General features: G+C 43.2%; 1 protein-coding gene across 1 annotated transcript in view; it reads left to right on the top strand.

Annotated features, from left to right (window-relative positions):
• LOC138898578 (uncharacterized) overlaps positions 1-18,708 on the top strand; it is a 32,614-nt gene extending 13,906 nt beyond the window's left edge. The window contains exon 3 of the mRNA XM_070184655.1: positions 18,437-18,708. Coding sequence (XP_070040756.1) covers positions 18,437-18,708 — 272 coding nt within the window. The remainder of the gene's footprint in view (positions 1-18,436) is intronic.
• Positions 18,709-19,851: the final 1,143 nt, after the last annotated feature.

The following is a 19,851-nucleotide window of genomic DNA, read 5'->3' as shown; positions in this document are numbered from 1 at the left end:
ACTCCGGAGTCTGCGGACGCTGGCAGATATACCTCGAAATCTCCGTACACAGGTAGCTCACTGATGTCTAGTAGGATATATCTGGATCTGCATAAAAAGATATGCAGAAGTGTAGTATGAGTACACCACAACAGTACCCAGTAAGTGCCAACCTAACCTCGGTAGAGTAGTTACGAGGTCAGGTCAGGCCCTACTGGAATAATAAAAGACAAGGTAAAATATTTAATAATATAATAAAAATGAAATAACAATGGAAATGAATCAAGTAAGTAGTATGTCACCAATTAACTACGCAAAATAATGGCAAATAATACCTCGTGGAAACAAAACAGAATTTTTTTTAACTTTAAGAAAATCACAACAATATTCAAAGGCAATTGCGGTCATAAATCAATATCAACAAGGGCACTTCCGAGGTACCGCCTCGTAGTCCAAAATCATAAATAAATTCACAATATCTCATTTTCTTATATCACCGCAGGAGCCTTCACATTTAATTTTAAAGAAAAATATTTTTCCCGAAATAGCATCCCGCATTTTAGCCACCCTTATCACACCGCATGACTTGTAGTAGTTTCCCTACTAGCCACGCGTATCAAGCCACCCTTATCTCACCGTATGCGTTTCAACACCCAGACCTTATACCACCGCATGCGTATCAATATCACAATATATCATAATTTGCACCTCAAGTGCCCAAATAATTCAATTTGCCAAAATAAACAACATCAACAATACATTCCACAAGAGAGAGTTTACGGCTCAATCACAATGAGACTCCAGGTATGTTTCTAGACTCGTTCGAGGACGAACGTTTGTTTAAGAGGGGGAGGATGTAACGACCCGGCCGGTCGTTCCGAGAGTTATAGCCCCGTTTCCCTATTTCTACTTCTTTATGTATTGTTCAATTGTGTTGTGTTGTATCGGGTTGGTAGGTTCGGGTCCGGAGTAGTTTCAGAGTGGAATGAGACACCCAGTATCTTATTAAGAAGGTTAAGTTGGAAACGTCAACTGGATGTTGACTTATGAGTAAACGATCTCGGATTGAGATTTTTATGGTTCGGATAGCTCTGTTAGGTGATATTGGACTTAGGACCGTGTCCGGAATATAATTTGGAGGTATGTGGTAAAATTAGGATTGAATTGGCGAAATTAAAAATTTGGTGATTTCCGGTCGGCAGTGAAAAATTTGACATCAGAGACGGAATGGAATTCCGGGAGTTGGATTAGATTTATAGTGTCATTTGTGACATGTGTGCAAAATTTGAGGTTATTCGGACGAGGTTTGATAGGTTTCGGAATCGGTTATGGAAGTTTGAGGTTTCAAGTCCATTAAGCTTGAATTGGTGTACGATTCATGTTTTTGTTATTGTTTGATGTGATTCGAGAGCTCAATTGAGTTTGTATGGTATTTTAGGACTTGATGGTACCTTTGGTTGAGATTTCGGAGGCCTCGGGTGAGTTTTGAGCGAGTCCGGGCATTTTCGGAATATAGGTATGGTTCTGGTGCTTTGAATTTCGCGGACCTCAGCAGAATTTCGCGGACCGCAAAATTCTGCCGCGGCCGCACTCCGGGGAAAAGTTCTGCAGATTCGCTGGTTCGCCTTCGGAAGACTATATCTTTTGATCTACAAGGAATTTTGAGATGATTCAAAAATAATAGTTGTAGCGTTTCGTGTCTAGTTTACAGAAAGATAAAGAAGTTATAATTTGGACATCTATAGAGAAAGTTATGGACAAAATACTAAAGCCTAGCAGTGCAGCCACCAAAAAGTGCGGCCGCACCATTTTTTCGCGACCGCATGACCTGGGAGGCATGGCCGCGCTTGGAATTTCGCGGACCGCATAGTGGGAGTTCAGAGGGTGTACTATATAAATGGGGTTTAGGGCATTATTTCATATTTTGGACCTAAGGAGCTCGGTTCGTGGCGATTCTTCGTGGATTTTTCAAGAAATTCATCAGGGTAAGTGATTCAAACTCGAATTTGGTTAATATACATGAATATATCAATAATTTTATCATCTGATTAGTACTTTGAGGTGGAAATTTGGGAAAAATTGTAGAAACTTCATAAAATGAATTTTTGGGATTTGAATGTCGATTCGGAGTCAGATTTGAGTGAAACTAGTATGGTTGGACTCGTGAGTGAATGGGTGTTCATAATTTGTGACTTTTACCCGATTCCGAGTCGTGGGCTCGGGTGCCGGGTTTGAGCCAATTTCGAGTTTTTAGTCTAAATTGGTAGCTTTTCTTATGGAATTCATTCCATTAGCGTATATTGATGGTATTGTACTGATTGTGAATAGATTCGGAGCATTTGGAGGAGGAGTCGAGAGGCAAGAGCATCGCGGGGCAGAGATTTGACCGGTTTGAGGTAAGTAACAATTGTAAATCTAGTCCTGAGGGTATGAAACCCCAGATTTCATATTATTTTACTATTTTGAGGTGACACACATGCTAGGTGACGGGCGTGTGGGCATGCACTGTTGGGGATTATGACTTGGCCCGTCCCGTAGCAACTGTAAAGTTGCATATTTTGTTTAAACTACATGATGCTTATGTGTTTTAGAAAGAGTTTCTGTAAATTGGGCTGAATCCCATGTTTGGGCCTTGTGCCAGTGCTATTTGGAGCCTTAGGGGATTTTTCTTACTATCCCCTCACTGTTTTCGATTAAAAATTTATACTCAATCATGGTTATACCTGTTTACTGCATAACTCAATTTTTATTACTCTATTTTGATGCATATAAATGTTGTTTTGGGCTGAATACCTTGTTTTACTGAGAGCCCGAGTAGCTTGAGAGGTTTATGATTGAGTGAGGCCGAGGGCCTGATTTGTGAGGATATTTATGGGATCGGGCTGCACGCCGCAGCATTTTTGACATAGGTTGAGGGCCTGATTGATTTATGCCATGATTTGGATTGATATAGCGCTTGGGCTGAAGGAGCACCTCCGGAGTCTGTACACACCCCCATTGAGCGCAGGTACCTAATGAGTGCGAGTGTCGAGTGCTGAGTGTCGAGTGCTGAGTGACTGGGAGGCATGAATGATTGTGAGGTATGCCCGAGTGGCATGAGTAATTTTGAGGTATGCCCGAGAGGCATGAGTGACTGTGAGGTTTGCCCGATGGGCTGTATATGAGTGATGTTTTGCCCGAGGGGTTGTTTATGATTTCATCATTTTTGCTCACCTTTGCATTGGGCCTCTGTTTGAAACTGTTGAAAAATATCTTTAAATGATTTTTACTGGAACTGGGTTTTAAACGAGATGATTTTATTCAAACACTGATTTTTAAAGCATGTTGTATTTTACCGAGATTTCATGATATGAACTTTATATGCTTAGTTGCTCGTCTCCACTGCTCAGTCTTTATTTACAGTTGTTACTTGCTGAGTTGGCGTACTCATGTTACTCCCTGCACCTTGTGTGTAGATCTAATGTAGCTAGACACGGTAGCGACTGTTGACTATTCCGGTTGCAGATTTTCTCGGGGATAACAAGGTAGCTGCCTGGCGATCGCAGCCCTGCTCTTCTCCCTCTTATCTTACTTTAGTTGTATTTAGATATTTTCTAGACTATGTTAGTCTCGATATTGTTAGACAAATTGTAGTAGATGCTCATGACTAGTGACACCCCGATGTCGGGCTTTTCTTTTCTACACTTTTGTTTTGATTTGAACTCTTTTACAAAGGTTTTTATGTTAAATAGCCTTGAAAGTTTCTTTGAAATGAAAGTATCGGTTTGTTTTGGAAATTAGTTGGCTTGCCTAGTTCCACGATAGGCGCCATCAAGACAGGGTTAGTTTGGGTCGTGGCAAGTTGGTATCAGAGCCTAGGTTACATAGGTCTCACGAGTCATGAGCGGGTTTAGTAGAGTCTTGCGGATCGGTACAGAGATGTTTGTACTTATCTTCGAGAGGTTGTAGAACCTTTAGGAAACTCCACATTCTTGAATTCTTGTCGTGCGAATCTGTTGATTCTAGTAACTAAACATCTATTGTTTCATTCTCTCACAGATGGTGAGGACTCGTGCTACCGGTCAGGAGGGCCAGCCACTAGTACCACCAGCCAGGGTCGCGAGAGGCCAAGGCCGCGGTAGAGGTCGTGATAGGGGCAGAGGTGCAGCCCGCACCGCAGCTGGGGCAGTACCTGCAGATCCACCAGTTGTCCCAGATCGGGACCAAATTTCAGTTGTTGATGCACCCGCTCCGGCACCACCTGTGCCTATTGTGATTCCAGGCCTCAGGAGGCCCTAGCTCAAATTCTGGCAGCATGTACCGGCCTTGCACAGGCGGTCTCTATCTCGACGGCCGCAACCACTTCTCAGGCCGGGGGAGGCATAGGATCTCAAACTCCGTCGCTCGCACACCCGAGTAGGTTGTTCAGGGACTCCAGACACCGGGGGCACCACCAGCCCAGCCGGTTGCAGCTGCATAGGATTATGTGGTTCCTGCTATGCCTGAGGATGATCAGGGTAGGTTGGAGAGGTTTGGGAGACTCCAGCCACCACCTTTCAGTGGCACAGAGAGAAAGGATGCTCAGGACTTCTTGGACAGGTGTCAGAGGATACTCCGTACAGCTGGTATTCTAGAGACTTGTGAGGTCTCATTCACTACTTTTCAGTTTTTTGGGGCTGCACTCAGATGGTGGGATACTTACGAGAGGCGTAGCACCCCTTACTTGGCAGCAGTTCTCCGTGGTCTTTTTGGAGAAGTTCGTGCCTCGGTCCTGCAGAAAGGAGCTGCATAAACAGTTTGAGCGGCTTCGCCATGGTGATATGTCTGTGATGCAGTATGAGATGCAATTCTCGGAGTTGGCCCGTCAAGCTATCTGGTTGGTTCCTACGGATAGGGAGAGGATCATGAGGTTTATTGATGGTCTCACTTTTCAGCTACATTTGCTTATGACCATAAAGAGGGTGTTTGGTGCTACCTTTGATGAGGTTGTCGACATTGCTCGACAGATTGATATGGTTCGCGGTCAGGAGAGGGTTGAGAGAGAGGCCAAGAGGCCTCGTGGTCAGGGTGGATTCAGCGGTGCTCTTTTTGGGGTTCAGTTCTAGTACGGTAGAGGTCGTCATTTCAGACAGGCTCAGTCAGCTCGGCCATTTCACCGTGGTGCATCATCTGGCCATGGTTCTCACAGTTCTCATCAGGTCCACTCATCACTTGGTGCCCTTCCAGTCCATAGTTCGTCTCGTGCTCCACCAGTTCAGGGCTCCTCCATGCCAGGTTCTTCTACCAGTAATCCCGGTGCTAGGGGTTCCCTTCATTTCCCGCCACCAGCACCAGGGAGTTATTTTGAGTGTGAAGAGTTTGGGCATATGTGGAGGTAGTGTCCTCGTCGTCATGGAGGTCTATCTCAGCAGAGGAGTTAGCCTTCGACTTCAGCACCACTTACTTCACCACCTGCCCAGTCATTTCGGGGTGGAGGTCAGTGAGCTAGGGGTCGCCCTAGAGGGGGAGGCAGATCAGGGGGTGGCCAGACCCGTTTCTATGCCCTCCCTGCCAGACCAGATGTTATTGCTTCAGATCCTGTGATTACATGTATTGTCTCAGTTTGTCACAGAGATGCCTCCGTATTATTTGACCCTGGTTCTACGTATTCATATGATTTCTCGTATTTCGCCCATTTTCTGGATATGCCCCGTGAGTCTTTAGTTTCATCTGTTCATGTATCTACTCCTGTGGGCGATACTATTGTTGTGGACTGCATATATCGGTCATGTGTGGTGACTATTGGGGGTCTGGAGACCTAAGTAGACCTTTTGCTGCTCAGTATGGTTGACTTTGATGTGATATTGGGTATAGATTGGTTATCTCCATGTCATGCTATTCTAGATTGTCATGTAAAGACCGTGACGTTGGCGATGCCGGGATTTTCGAGGGTTGAGTGGAGCGGTTCTGTAGATTTTGTACCAAGTAGGGTGATTTCATATTTGAAGGCTCAGCGTATGGTTGAGAAGGGTTGTTTGTCTTATTTGGCTTTTGTGAGGGATGTTAGTGCAGAGACTCCTACCATTGATTCTATTCCGGTGGTACGTGATTTTTCGGATGTGTTTCCTGCAGACCTACTGGGCATGCCGCCTGACAGGGATATTGACTTTGGTATTGATTTGGTGCCGGGCACTCAGCCCATTTCTATTCCACCGTATCGTATGGCACCGGCAGAGTGTGTCACCTTATTAAACTCCTTAATAAGGGGTTTAATCGGCCTAGTGTGTCACCTTGGGGTGCACCGGTTCTATTTGTGAAGAAGAAGGATGGTTCCATGAGAATGTGCATTGATTAAAGGCAGCTGAATAAGGTCACAGTCAAGAACAAGTATCCTTTGCCTCGTATTGATGATTTATTTGACCAGCTTCAGGGAGCGAGTGTGTTTTTCAAGATTGATTTGAGGTCCGATTATCACCAGCTGAAGATTCGAGATTCGGATATTCTTAAGACAACTTTCAGGACCCGATATGGCCATTACGAATTCTTAGTGTTGTCTTTTGGGTTGACTAATGCCCCAGTAGCGTTCATGCATTTGATGAACAGTGTATTCCAGCCCTATTTTGACTCATTCGTTGTTATATTCATTGATGACATCCTGGTGTACTCTCGTAGCCAGGAGGAGCATGCTCAGCATTTGAGGATTGTATTACAGAGATTGAGGGAGGAGAAGCTTTATGCAAAGTTCTCCAAGTGTGAGTTTTGGCTCGGTTCAGTAGCATTCTTGGGGCACGTGGTGTCCAGTGAGGGAATTCAGGTAGATCCGAAGAAGATAGAGGCGGTTCAGAGTTGGCCTAGACCATCCTCAGCCACGGAGATTAGGAGCTTTCTTGGTTTGGCGGGTTATTACCGTCGCTTTGTGGAGGGATTTTCATCTATTGCTTCGCCCTTGACCAAATTGGCCCAAAAGGGTGCTCCATTCAGGTGGTCGGATGAATGTGAGGAGAGCTTTCAGACGCACAAGATTGCCTTGACCATAGCTCCAGTGTTAGTTCTGCCATCAGCTTCAGGTTCTTACACCGTGTATTGTGATGCATCGAGGGTAGGTATTGGTTGTGTTCTGATGCAGGAGGGTAGGGTGATTGCCTATGCCTCGCGCCAGTTGAAGACCCATGAGAAGAACTATCCTGTCCATGATCTTGAGTTAGCAGCCATTGTTCACGCCTTGAAGATTTGGCGTCATTATTTGTATGTGGTTCATTCTGAGATCTATACTGATCACCGGAGTCTGCAACATCTGTTTAAGCAGAAGGATCTTAATTTGCGTCAGCGGAGATGGTTGGAGCTTCTGAAGGACTATGATATCACTATTTTGTACCATCCGGGGAAGGCCAATATGGTGGCCGATGCTTTGAGTCGCCGGACGAAGAGTTTGGGGAGTTTAGCATATCTTACAGTAGTAGAGAGACCTTTGGCATTGGATGTTCAGGCCTTAGCGGGCCAGCTTATGAGATTGGATATTTCGGAGCCGAGTCGGGTGTTGACTTGCGTGGTCTCCAGGTCTTCTCTTTACGACCGTATCAGGGAGCGTCAGTATGATGACCCCACTTGCTTGTTCTTCAGGATAGGCTCCGGCGAGGTGATGCTAGAGATGTGACTATTGGCAGTGACGGTGTGTTGAGGATGCATGGCCGGATATGTGTGCCTAATGTAGATGGGCTTCGGGAGTTGATTCTTGAGGAGGCCCACAGCTCGCGGTATTCCATCCATCCGGGTGCCGCAAAGATGTACCAGGATTTGAGACAGCACTATTGGTGGAGGCGGATGAATAAGGATATAATTAGGTTTGTAGCTCGGTGTCTCAACTGTCAGCAGGTTAAGTATGAGCATCAGAGACTGGGTGGCTTGCTTAAGAGATTAGAGATCCCAGAGTGAAAATGGGAGGGGATCACCATGGACTTCGTAGTTGGGCTCCCACGGACTTCGAGGAAGTTCGATGCTATTTGGATGATTGTGGATCGGCTGACCAAGTCCGTGCACTTTATTCCAGTTGGTACTACTTACACTTTAGAGCGGTTGGCTGAGATTTACATCCGAGTGATTGTTCACGTGCATGATATCCCAGTTTCCATCATTTTAGATAGAGGTACTCAGTTTACATTGCAGTTTTGGAGGGCCGTGCAGCGAGAGTTAGGTACTCAGGTTGAGTTAAGCACAACCTTTCACCCTCAGACGGACGGGCAATCCGAGCACACTATTCAGATATTGGAGGACATGTTGCGCGCTACTGTCATTGACTTTGGGGGTTCATGGGACCAGTTTCTGTCACTCGAGAGTTTGCATATAACAATAGTTATCAGTCGAGTATTCAGATGGCTCCGTACGAGGCTTTATATGGGAGGAGGTGTAGATCTCTGATTGGATAGTTTGAGCCGGGTGAGGCTAGGCTCTTGGGTACAGACTTGGTCCATGATGCATTAGATAAGGTGAAATTGATTCAGGAGCGGCTTCGCATGACGCAGTCTAGGCAGAAGAGCTATGCAAACAGGAAGGTCCGTGATGTATCTTTCATGGTTGGGGAGAAAGTTTTGCTGAGGGTATCACCCATGAAGGGTGTTATGAGGTTTGGGAAGAGGGGAAAGTTGAGCCCCCGGTTCATTGGGCCTTTTGGGGTGCTTTAGAGGATAGGGGAGCTGGCTTATAAGCTTGCTTTGCCACCCAGCTTGTCGAGTGTGCACCCAGTGTTTCATGTTTCCATGATCCGGAAGTATATTGGAGATCCGTCCCATGTTTTGGACTTCAGTACGGTTTAGTTGTAGGGTGATATGACTTATGATGTGGAGTCGGTGGCTATTTTGGATCGGCAAGTTCGAAGGTTGAGGTCAAAGGACATAGCTTCAGTGAAGGTGCAGTAGAGAGGGCAGCCGGTAGAGGAGGCCACCTGGGAGACCGAGAGGGAGATGTGGAGCAGATATCCACACCTATTTGAGACTCCAGTTATGTTTCTAGACTCGTTCGAGGACGAACGTTTGTTTAAGAGGGGGAGGATGTAACGACCTAGCCGGTCGTTCCGAGAGTTATAGCCTCGTTTCCCCTATTTCTTCTTCTTTATGTGTTGTTCAGCTGTGTTGTGTTGTATCGGGTTGGTAGGTTCGGGTCCGGAGTAGTTTCGAAGTGGAATGAGACACTCACTCTCTTATTTAGAAGGTTAAGTTGGAAAAGTCAACTGGATGTTGACTTATGAGTAAACGATCTTGGATAGGGATTTTTATGATTCGGATAGCTCCGTTAGGTGATTTTGGACTTAGGAGTATATCCGGAATATAATTTGGAGGTCCGTGGTAGAATTAGGCTTGAATTGGCGAAATTGGAAATTTGGTGATTTCCGGTCGGTAGTGGAAAATTTGACATCAGAGTCAGAATGGAATTTCGGAAGTTGTATTAGATTCGTAGTGTCATTTGTGACGTGTGTGCAAAATTTGAGGTTATTCGGACGAGGTTTGATAGGTTTCGACATTGGTTGTGAAAGTTTGAGGTTTCAAGTCCATTAAGCCTGAATTGGTGGGCGATTCATATTTTTGTTATTGTTTGATGTGATTCGAGAGCTAGATTGAGTTTGTATGGTATTTTAGGACTTGATAGTACCTTTGGTTAAGGTTCTGGAGGCCTCGGGTGGGTTTTGAGCGAGTCCGGGCATTTTCAGAACTCAGGTATGGTTCTGGCGCTTTGAATTTTGCGGACCTCAGCAGAATTTCGCGGACCGCATAATTCTGCCGCGGCCGCACTCCGGGGAAAAGTTTTGTAGATCCGCTGGTCCGACTTCGGAAGCCTATATCGTTTGATCTACAAGAGATTTTGAGATGATTCGAAAAAGTAAGTTGTAGCCCTTCGTGTCTAGTTTCCATAAAGGTAAAGAAGTCATCATTTGGACATCTGTAGGGAAAGTTATAGCCAAAATACTAAAGCCTGGCAGTGCAGCCACCAAAAGTGCGGCCGCACCATTTTTTCGCTACCGCAAGACCTGGGAGGTGCGACCGTGCTTGGAATTTTGCGGACCGCATAGTGGGAGTTCAGAGGGTGCACTATATAAATGGGGTTTAGGGTATTATTTCACATTTTGGACCTAGGGAGCTCGGTTTGTGGCGATTGTTCATGGGTTTTTCAAGAAATTCATCTGGGTAAGAGATTCTAACTCGAATTTGGTTAATATACATGAATATATCATTGATTTCATCATCTAATTAGTACTTTGAGGTGGAAATTTGGGAAAAATTATAGAAACTTCATAAAATGAATTTTTGGGATTTGAATGTCGATTCGAAGTCGGATTTGAGTGAAACTAGTATGATTGGACTCGTGAGTAAATGGGTGTTCGTAATTTATGACTTTTACCCGATTCCGAGTCGTGGGCCCGGGGACCAGGTTTGAGCCAATTTCCGATTTTTGGTCTAAATTGGTAGTTTTGCTTGTGGAATTTATTCCATTAGTATATATTGATGGTATTGTACTGATTGTGATATTCGGAGCATTTGGAGGCCGAGTCGAGAGGCAAGAGCATCGCGGGGTAGAGATTTTACCGGTTTGTGGTAAGTAACAATTGTAAATCTAGTTCTGAGGTTATGAAACCCCGGATTTCGTATCATTTTTCTATTTTGAGGTGACGCACATGCTAGATGACGAGCGTGTGGGTGTGCACTGTTGGGGATTGTGACTTAGTCCATCCCGTAGCAACTGTAAAGTTGCATATTTTGTTGAAACTATATGATACTTATGTGTTTTAGAAAGAATTTCTGTAAATTGGGCTGAATGCCATATTTGGGCCTTGTGCCAGTGCTATTTGGACCCTTAGGGGCCTTTTCTTACTATCCCCTCACTGTTTTCGATTTGAAATTTATACTCAGTCATGATTATACCTGTTTACTGCATAACTCAGTTTTTATTACTTTATTTTGATGCATGTAAATGTTGTTTTGGGCTGAATACCCTGTTTTACTGAGAGCCTGAGTGGCTTGAGAGGTTTATGACTGAGTGAGGACGAGGGCCTGATTTATGAGGATATTTATGGGATCGGGCTGCACGCCACAGCATGTTTGATATAGGCCGTGGAACTGATAGATTTATGCCATGATTTGGCTTGATATAGCGCTTGGGCTGAAGAAGCCCTCCGGAGTCTGTACACACCCCCATTGAGTGCAGGTACCTACTGAGTACGAGTGCCGAGTGCTGAGTGACTGGGAGGCATGAGTGATTGTGAGGTATGCTCGAGTGGCATGAGTGATTGTGAGGTATGCCCGAGAGGCATGAGTGACTGTGAGGTTTGCCCGAGGGGCTGTATATGAGTGATATTTTGCCCGAGGGGTTGTTTATGATTTCATCATTTTTGCTCACCTTTACATTGAGCCTCTGTTTGAAACTGTTAAAAAATATCTTTAAATGATTTTTACTAGAACTGGGTTTTAAACTAGATGATTTGATTTAAACACTTATTTTTAAAGCATGTTGTATTTTTCCGAGATTTCATGATATGAACTTTATATGCGTTGTTGCTCATCACTACTACTCAGTCTTTATTTACTGTTGTTACTTACTGAGTTGGCGTACTCACGTTACTCCCTGCACCTTGTGTGCAGATCCAGGTGTAGCTGGACACGGTAGCGACTGTTGACTATTCCGGTTGCAGATTTTCTCGGAGATAGCAAGGTAACTGCCTGTTGATCGTAGCCCTGCTCTTCTCCCTCTTATCTTCATTTAGTTGTATTTATCTATTTTCCAAACTATGTTAGTCTCGATATTGTCAAACAAATTATAGTAGATGCTCATGACTAGTGACACCCCGATGTCGGGCTTTTCTTTTCCGCACTTTTATTTTTATTTGAACTCCTTTACGAAGGTTTTTATGTTAAATAGCCTTGAAATTTTCTTTGAAATGAAAGTATCGGTTTGTTTTGGAAATGAGTCGGCTTTCCTAGTTCCACGATAGGCGCCATCACGACAGGGTTAGTTTGGGTCGTGACAAAAATAATATTTAAAATTTTTTAATACGTTGCCTCAGTTCCAAATTTAAAATATCAAATACTTCATATTAATAATATTTAAATTAAAGAAATTCCACCTTCAAATAATGCACAGAATAAAAGAAACTAAGTTTCAGCTAAACAGGTAAAAACAATTAGTAGGAGAAGGTCAAGCAAATTCAAAATATATAAATTAGATCAATGTTGGAGATTATAACAAGATTTAATAATTTAATTAATATGCAATAGTGATCTACAAAATTTAAAAATATAATCTTTCACATTTAACCCGTGTATACACTCGTCACCTCGTGTATATGACTTTCATCACATTATAATTATCACACCAATACCAATCATAGGGAAAATTTCCCACACACAAGGTTAGACAAGTCACTTACCTCGAACCAAGCTCAATCAATCGGTAAGAATGCCTTTTCCACGAATATCCGACTCTGAATGGATCGAATCTAGCCAAAATAATTTGATACAATCAACAAAAATTATAGGAATCAATTTCATAAGAAAATACTATATTTTTCAATAAACACTCGAAATTAACTCAAAAATCGCTCGTGGGGCCCACATTTCGGAATCCTGCGAAACTTACAAAATCCGACAACCCATTCAATTACGAATCTAACCATACCAGTTTCACTCAAATCCGACTCCGAGTCGACACCGAAATCTCAAAAATTCGTTTGTTTGAGATTTCTAAAATTTTTCCAAATTTCCATCTCAATACACTAATTAAATGGTAAAAACAATGACATATTCGTGTATATTGACCAAATCCGAGTTAGAATCACTTACCCAAATATTGTTTTCTTGAAAATCTATCAAAAATCGTCTCTCCTCAAGCTCCAATTCGTCAAAAATGGCACAGGGGATGAAGTCCCCTGTTTTATAATTCTGTCCAGGCAGCCCTCGGTCCTGCCTCGATCCTGGCCCTTGATCAAGGCTTCGATCATGGCCCTCGATCATGGCTTCGATCATGGCCCTCGATCATGGCTTCGATCATGGCTTCGATCCTGGCCCTCGATCCTGGCCTTCGATCACGACCCTCGATTCTGGCCTTCGATCATGGCCCTCGATCCTGAGCATCGACCCTGGCTTTGATCCTGGCCCTCGACCCTGGCCTTCGATCATGGCCCTCGATCCTGAGCATCGACCCTGGCTTCGATCCTGGCCCTCGACCCTGGCCTTCGACCCTGGGCTCGACTTCTGGGCTTCGATCCTGGGCTCGATTTTCTGCATTTCCAGCAGAAGAAATTGCAGCAACTTTTGCAGCAGCTGTTTAAGTCCAACTTTTAATCCGGTAATCATCCGAAACTCACCCGAGGCCCTCGGGACCTCAACCAAGTACACCAACAAGTCCTAAAACATCACACGAACGTATTTGAAACCTCAAATCACATCAAACAACGCTAAAATCAAAAATCACACCCCAATTCAAGCTTAATGAAACTTAAGAATTTCCAACTTCTACATTCGATGTCGAAACCTATCAAATCAAGTCCGATTGACCTCAAATTTTGCACTTTACTCATAAATGACATAACGGAGCTATGAAAATTTTCAGAATTAGATTCTAATCCCGATATCAAAAAGTCAACTCCCCAGTCAAACTTTCAAACTTAAATTCCTATTTTAGCCATTTCAAGCCTAATTTAACTACGGTCTTCCAAATAAAATTTCGAACATGCCCCTAAGTCAAAAATCACCATACAAAGCTGTTGGAATCATCAAAATTCTATTCCGGGATAGTTTGCACATAAGTTCACATCTGGTCACTATTTGAACTTAAGCTTTAAAACTTGGAACTAAGTGTTCCAATTCATTCCAAAACCTCACCGAACCTAAACCAATTACTCCGGCAAGTCATATATCAGTTATAAAGTACAGAATGAACAATAAATAGGGAAACAGGGTTATAACTTTTAAAATGACAGACTGGGTCCTCCCCCTATTAAACAAACGTTCGTCCTCGAACGGGTTTAGAATTATACCTGGAGTCTCAGATAGATGTGGATATTTGTTCTGCATCTCCCGCTCCGTCTCCCAAGTAGCTTGTTCTTCTGGCTGGCCTCTCTACTGCACCTTCACGGAAGAAATGTTATTTGACCTCAACTTTCGAACCTGCTTGTCCAAAACAGCCACTAGTTCCTCAACATAAGATAGATCCCTGTCCAACTGAACTGAATTGAAGTCTAACACATGAGACAGATCGCCGTGATACTTCCGGAGCATAGAAACATGGAATACCGGATGAACTGCAGAGGGACTAGGTGGTAGTGCACGTCTGTAAACCACCTCTCCAACTCTCTCAAGAATCTCAAAAGGCCCAATATACCTAGGGTTCAACTTGCCCTTCTTTCCAAACCTCATCACACCCTTCATAGGCGAAACCCGGAGCAAGACCCGCTCACCAACCATGAATGCAACATCACGAACCTTCCGATCTGCATAACTCTTCTGTCTAAATTGGGCTACACGAAGTCGATCCTGAATCAAATTAACCTTTTCCAAGGCATCCTGAATCATGTCTGTACCCAATAGTATAACTTCACCCGGTTCGAACCAACCCACTGGAGACCGGCACCGCCTGCCATATAAGACCTCATACGGCGCCATCTGAATGCTTGACTAATAATTGTTGTTGTAAGCAAACACTGCAAGTGATAAGAACTGATCCCAAGCACCCCCAAAATCTATCACACACGCACGAAGCATATCATCCAATATCTGAATAGTGAGTTCAGACTGCCCGTCTGTCTCAGGGTAAAATGCTGTACTCAACTCCACACGAGTACCCAACTCTCGCTGTACAGCCCTCCAAAACCGTGAAGTAAACTGTGTACCCCGGTCAGAGATGATAGATACCGGTACGCCTTGAAGTCTGACAATCTCGCGAATATAGACTTGAGCCAACTGCTCGGAAGAATAGGTAGTCATCACAGGAATGAAATGAGCTGACTTGGTCAGCCTATCCACAATCACCTAAACTGCATCAAACTTCCCCTGAGTCCGTGGAAGCCCAACAACGAAAATTCATAGTGATTCGCTCCCATTTTCACTCCAGAATTTCTAACTTCTGAAGCAATCCATCTTGCCGCTGATGCTCATATATTACCTGCTGACAATTGAGACACCGAGCTGCATACTCCACTATGTCTTTCTTCATCCGCCTTCACCAATAGTGATGTCTCAGGTCCTGATACATCTTTGTAGCTCCCGGATGAATGGAGTAGCGCGAACTGTGAGCCTCTTGAAGAATCAACTCACGCAAACCATCTACATTAGGCACACATAGCCTGCCCTACATCCGTAATACACCGTCATCTCCAATAGTGACTTCCTTGACATCACCGTGCTGAATCGTGTCCTTAAGGACAAGCAGATGGGGATCATCGTACTGACGCTCTCTGATACGATCATAAAGAAAAGATTGAGAAACCACACAAGCCAAAACTCGGCTCGGCTCGGAAATATCCAACCTCACAAACTGGTTGGCCAAGGCCTGAACATCCAAGGCTAAAGGCCTCTCTGCTACCGGTATATATGCTAAGCTGCCCAAACTCTCCGCTAAGGCTGGCAAGTGGGCCGGTCCAGTCCCAGGACCAGCTCGGGACCGCGGGCCAAACGGGCCAGGACAGTTAGGACCAGTTTTAGTGGGGCCGGTCCGGTCTCGTGGGTCGGTCCTATGCTTTGGGCCCGCCAGGCCCGGGACCATTTGGCCCGTCAGGGATCGGGACCGGACCGGTCCCTTAGCGGGCCAAACGGTCCCAACGGTCAACTTTTAAATAGTCGTTGGGCTATTTATAAAATAGCCATTTAACCTATATATATATATATATATAAAAATTATATTCGATAAACTATATATAAATACCCTATACTATATAATATATATATATATATATATATATATATATATATATATATATATATATATATATATATTATATAGTATAGTATAGTATAGTATATACTAAATGTATAATATATAAGCTATATTAAACAATTCAGTCTAACAGGAAAAAGCATTTCAACTTCAATCCAGATTCATTTTTCGGTTGCAATGCCAAAAGTAGATAGTTTGTTATTATTATCTTTTTTTCGTCAAAGATAGTTGTTATTAGAGTTAAATAAAAATATCTTATGTCCAAGAGTGGATTTGAAAGTCTTAGTAACAGCCTGTTACTAAGATATGTGTGTATGTGTGTATTGTTTTTTTAATTACCTTTAATAATATAATAAGATAACTCTTTTATTCTCCATTACTTCTTGTCTTTTTTATATAATAATATAATAAGATAACCCCTTTATTCTCCATTACTTTTTGTCCCCTTTATATAACAATATAATAAGATAATAAGATAACCTCTATTTAATTTTTTTTAAAAAATCTGTTAGGCCCACTTAGCCCATTTAGCCCGTGGGCCGAGACCGTTTAGCCCGGGACCAAACGGTCTGGTCCCGGACCTGTCCATACAAAAAGACCGTTTAGCCCGTTTAATTTGGGACCGGCCCGGGATCGGGCCCGAGACCGTTTGAACCGTTCTACTTGGCCCGTTAATGCCCGGGACCGGCCCATTTGCCACCCTTACTCTCCGCCTTACGACTCAAGGCATCGGCCACTACATTGACCTTCCCGAAATGATAGAGAATGGTGATATCATAATCCTTAAGCAACTCCAACCATCTCCGATGCCGCAAATTAAGATCCTTTTGTTTAAACAGATATTGTAGACTACGGTGATCGGTGTAGACCTCACAATGGACACCCTATAAATAATGCCGCCAAATCTTCAAGGCATCAACAATAGCTGCTAACTCAAGCTCGTGGACCGGATAATTCTTCTCATGTACCTTTAACTGTCTAGACGCGCAGGCAATCAGCCTACCGTCTTGCATCAAGGCTGCACCAAGACCAATACGCGATGCATCACAATACACAGTATAAGACCCTAAACCTGTAGGTAATACCAATACTGGGGCTGTAGTTAAAGCTGTCTTGAGCTTTTGGAAGCTCTCCTCACATTCTGCGGTCCACCTGAACGGAGCACCTTTCTGGGTCAATTTGGTCATATATGCAGCAATAGAAGAGAAACCCTCTACAAATCGGCGATAATACCCCGCCAAACTAAGAAAACTCCGGATCTCAGTAGCTGATGATGGTCTGGACCAACTCTGCACTGCTTCAATCTTCTTCGGATCTACCTTGATCCCTTCGCACGAAACTATATGACCCAAAAATCCCAATGAATCAAGCCAGAATTCACACTTTGAAAATTTTGCATATAACTTCTTTTCTCTCAAAGTCTGAAGCACAGTCCTCAGGTGTTGCTCATGATCTTCCCGACTTCGGGAATATACCAGAATGTCGTCAATAAATACAATGACGAAAGAATCAAGATAGGGTTGAAATACACTATTTATTAAGTGCATAAATGCTGTTGGGGCGTTGGTTAGCCCAAATGACATTACAAGGAACTCATAATGACCATACCGCCTCCTAAAAGCAGTCTTTGGGATATCTGATTCCCAAATATTCAACTGATGATAGCCTGAACGCAAGTCGATCTTAGAGAACACTCTAGCACCCTGAAGCTGATCAAATAGGTCATCAATATGTGGCAATGGATACCTGTTCTTTACTGTAACCTTGTTTAGTTGGCGGTAATCTATACACATCTGCATAGAACCATCCTTCTTCTTCACAAATAAGACAGGAGCACCCTAAGGTGATACACTGGGCCGAATGAAGCCCTTATCAAGCAACTCCTGTAACTATTCTTTTAATTCTTTCAACTCTGCTGGGGCCATACGATATGGTGGAATAGAAATGGGCTGAGTGCTCGGTAATAAATCAATGCCAAAGTCAATATCCCTGTCGAGTGGCATACCCGGAAGATCCGCTAAAAATACATATTGGCATGGAAGAAGCCGGAAGATCTGTATTCTAAGAAATCGTTGACAAACCGCCTCTACCTGAAAAAGAGGTTATACAATCTCCGTATGAACAAAGGTACACATGTTAAAACTCACCTTGATGAGTTTACTTCAATTATAATGGACCTGAAGAACGTGGATATCAAAATTGAGAGTGAGGATCAGGCCTTGATTGTGTTATGCTCTTTACCACAGTCTTATGATACTTTGTCGATACGCTGCTATATGAAAAAGATAATATTTTAGTGGAAGATGTTAGTAATACCCTAAACTCTAAAGAGTTGAAAAAGAGCTTTCCACACAACAGAATTGAGGGCGGGGGTCTTGTGATTTGAGGAAGAACACAACAAAAGGACTTTAAAAATGCCACATCAAAGTCTAGAGCAAGGAAGCAAAACTGTTTTGAGTGGAGGGAGCAAGGTCACTACAAGAGAGATTGTGCTAAGCTGAAGGAGAAAAGAGGGAAGCAAAAAATAGATAATTCGGCACATGTTGTTGACACTGCAATAGTTTTGATGATAGTGATTATGTAGGGGAAGTTTGTGCCGTGAGTTCTAGTCATGGGCAGAATTCTTGGGTTCTTGATTCTGGTGCTACTTTCCAGCAAATGAGTTGGACTGTCTACATGGGAGATGATAATCCATTACCAGTAGAGGGGATTGGTAACATCAGATTGAGAATGTTCGATGGAATTATCAGAAACATTGAGTGTTGGCATGTTCCTCGAATAAAGAAAAATTTGATTTCTCTTTCCGACTTTGAACGATTAGGGATATATGTTTCACTCCGAGAATGGAATACTTAAAGTATGTAAAGGCTCCGTGGTACTCATGAAGGGTAAACTTCATTCTAAATTGTATCATCTTCATGCAGTGTAGTTGAAGGGGAAGCTGTTGTAGCTTCTAGGAAAAATGAGTTTAATGAGTCCTAGTTGTGGCACTTGCGACTTGGTCATATGAGTGATAAGGGGTTGTCTTTGTTGAGTAAGCATAATAAGTTGAATGGGGTAAGAAAATCAAGTTTTGAATTTTTGTGAGCATTGTTTGTTTGGTAAACAGACAAGGGTAAAGTTCAGCAAGATGGCCGAGTACAAGACCAGAGACAAGTTAGATTATATACATTCAGACTTATGAGGTCCAAACAGAGTTCCCTCCAAGAGTAGTGCCAGATTTTTTATGACTTTGATTGATGATTACTCAAGGATGGTGTGGACGTATTTTTTGAAAACAAAAGATGAGGCATTTCCGACATTTTTAAAATGGAAGACGATGGTTGAGACACAGACAGAAAGAAAAGTTAAGCGTCTTCGAACTGAAAATGGGTTGGAATTTAGCAATTCTGAGTTCGATAATTTCTGCAGCAGAGAGGGCATAGTGAGACACCGCACTTGTGTCGGAACACCACAACAAAATAGTATTGCAGAACGTATGAACATAACGCTTTGTGATAAGGCACAAAGCATGCTTTCACACTCGTGTGTTAGAAAGGATTTTTAGGCAGAAGCAATGAATACAGCTTGTTATTTGGTCAATAGATCTCCATCCACAACTATTGAGTTCAAAACTCCTTTTGAGATATGGTCTGGTTCGCCTGCTGATTATTCAAATTTAAGGATATTTGGTTGTTGTGCTTATGCTCATGCGAGGGATGGAAAACTTTTGACGAGGGAAAAGAAGTGCATATTTCTAGGGTATGCAACTGGAGTGAAAGGTTATAGGTTGTGGTGCACAGGTCAAAAGACTTCAGGGCTAATTATCAGCAGGGATGTAACATTCAATGAATCTGCCTCGCTGGACAGTCAGAGGGAGAAGGCAACAGCAGAAACAATCGTGGTGTCAGTGACGACATAGAGCTAGAAATTGAATCTCAGCCCAGTAGTTCTAAAGGAGATGAAGTGGAGGAGGTGCAAAATATTGATCAAGATGATAATCTTAATGCACTTGCGCAA

Source organism: Nicotiana tomentosiformis, chromosome 9 (assembly GCF_000390325.3).
Source record: "Nicotiana tomentosiformis chromosome 9, ASM39032v3, whole genome shotgun sequence".
Lineage (NCBI taxonomy): Eukaryota > Viridiplantae > Streptophyta > Magnoliopsida > Solanales > Solanaceae > Nicotiana > Nicotiana tomentosiformis.
This window is presented reverse-complemented; position numbering and strand designations above follow the sequence as displayed.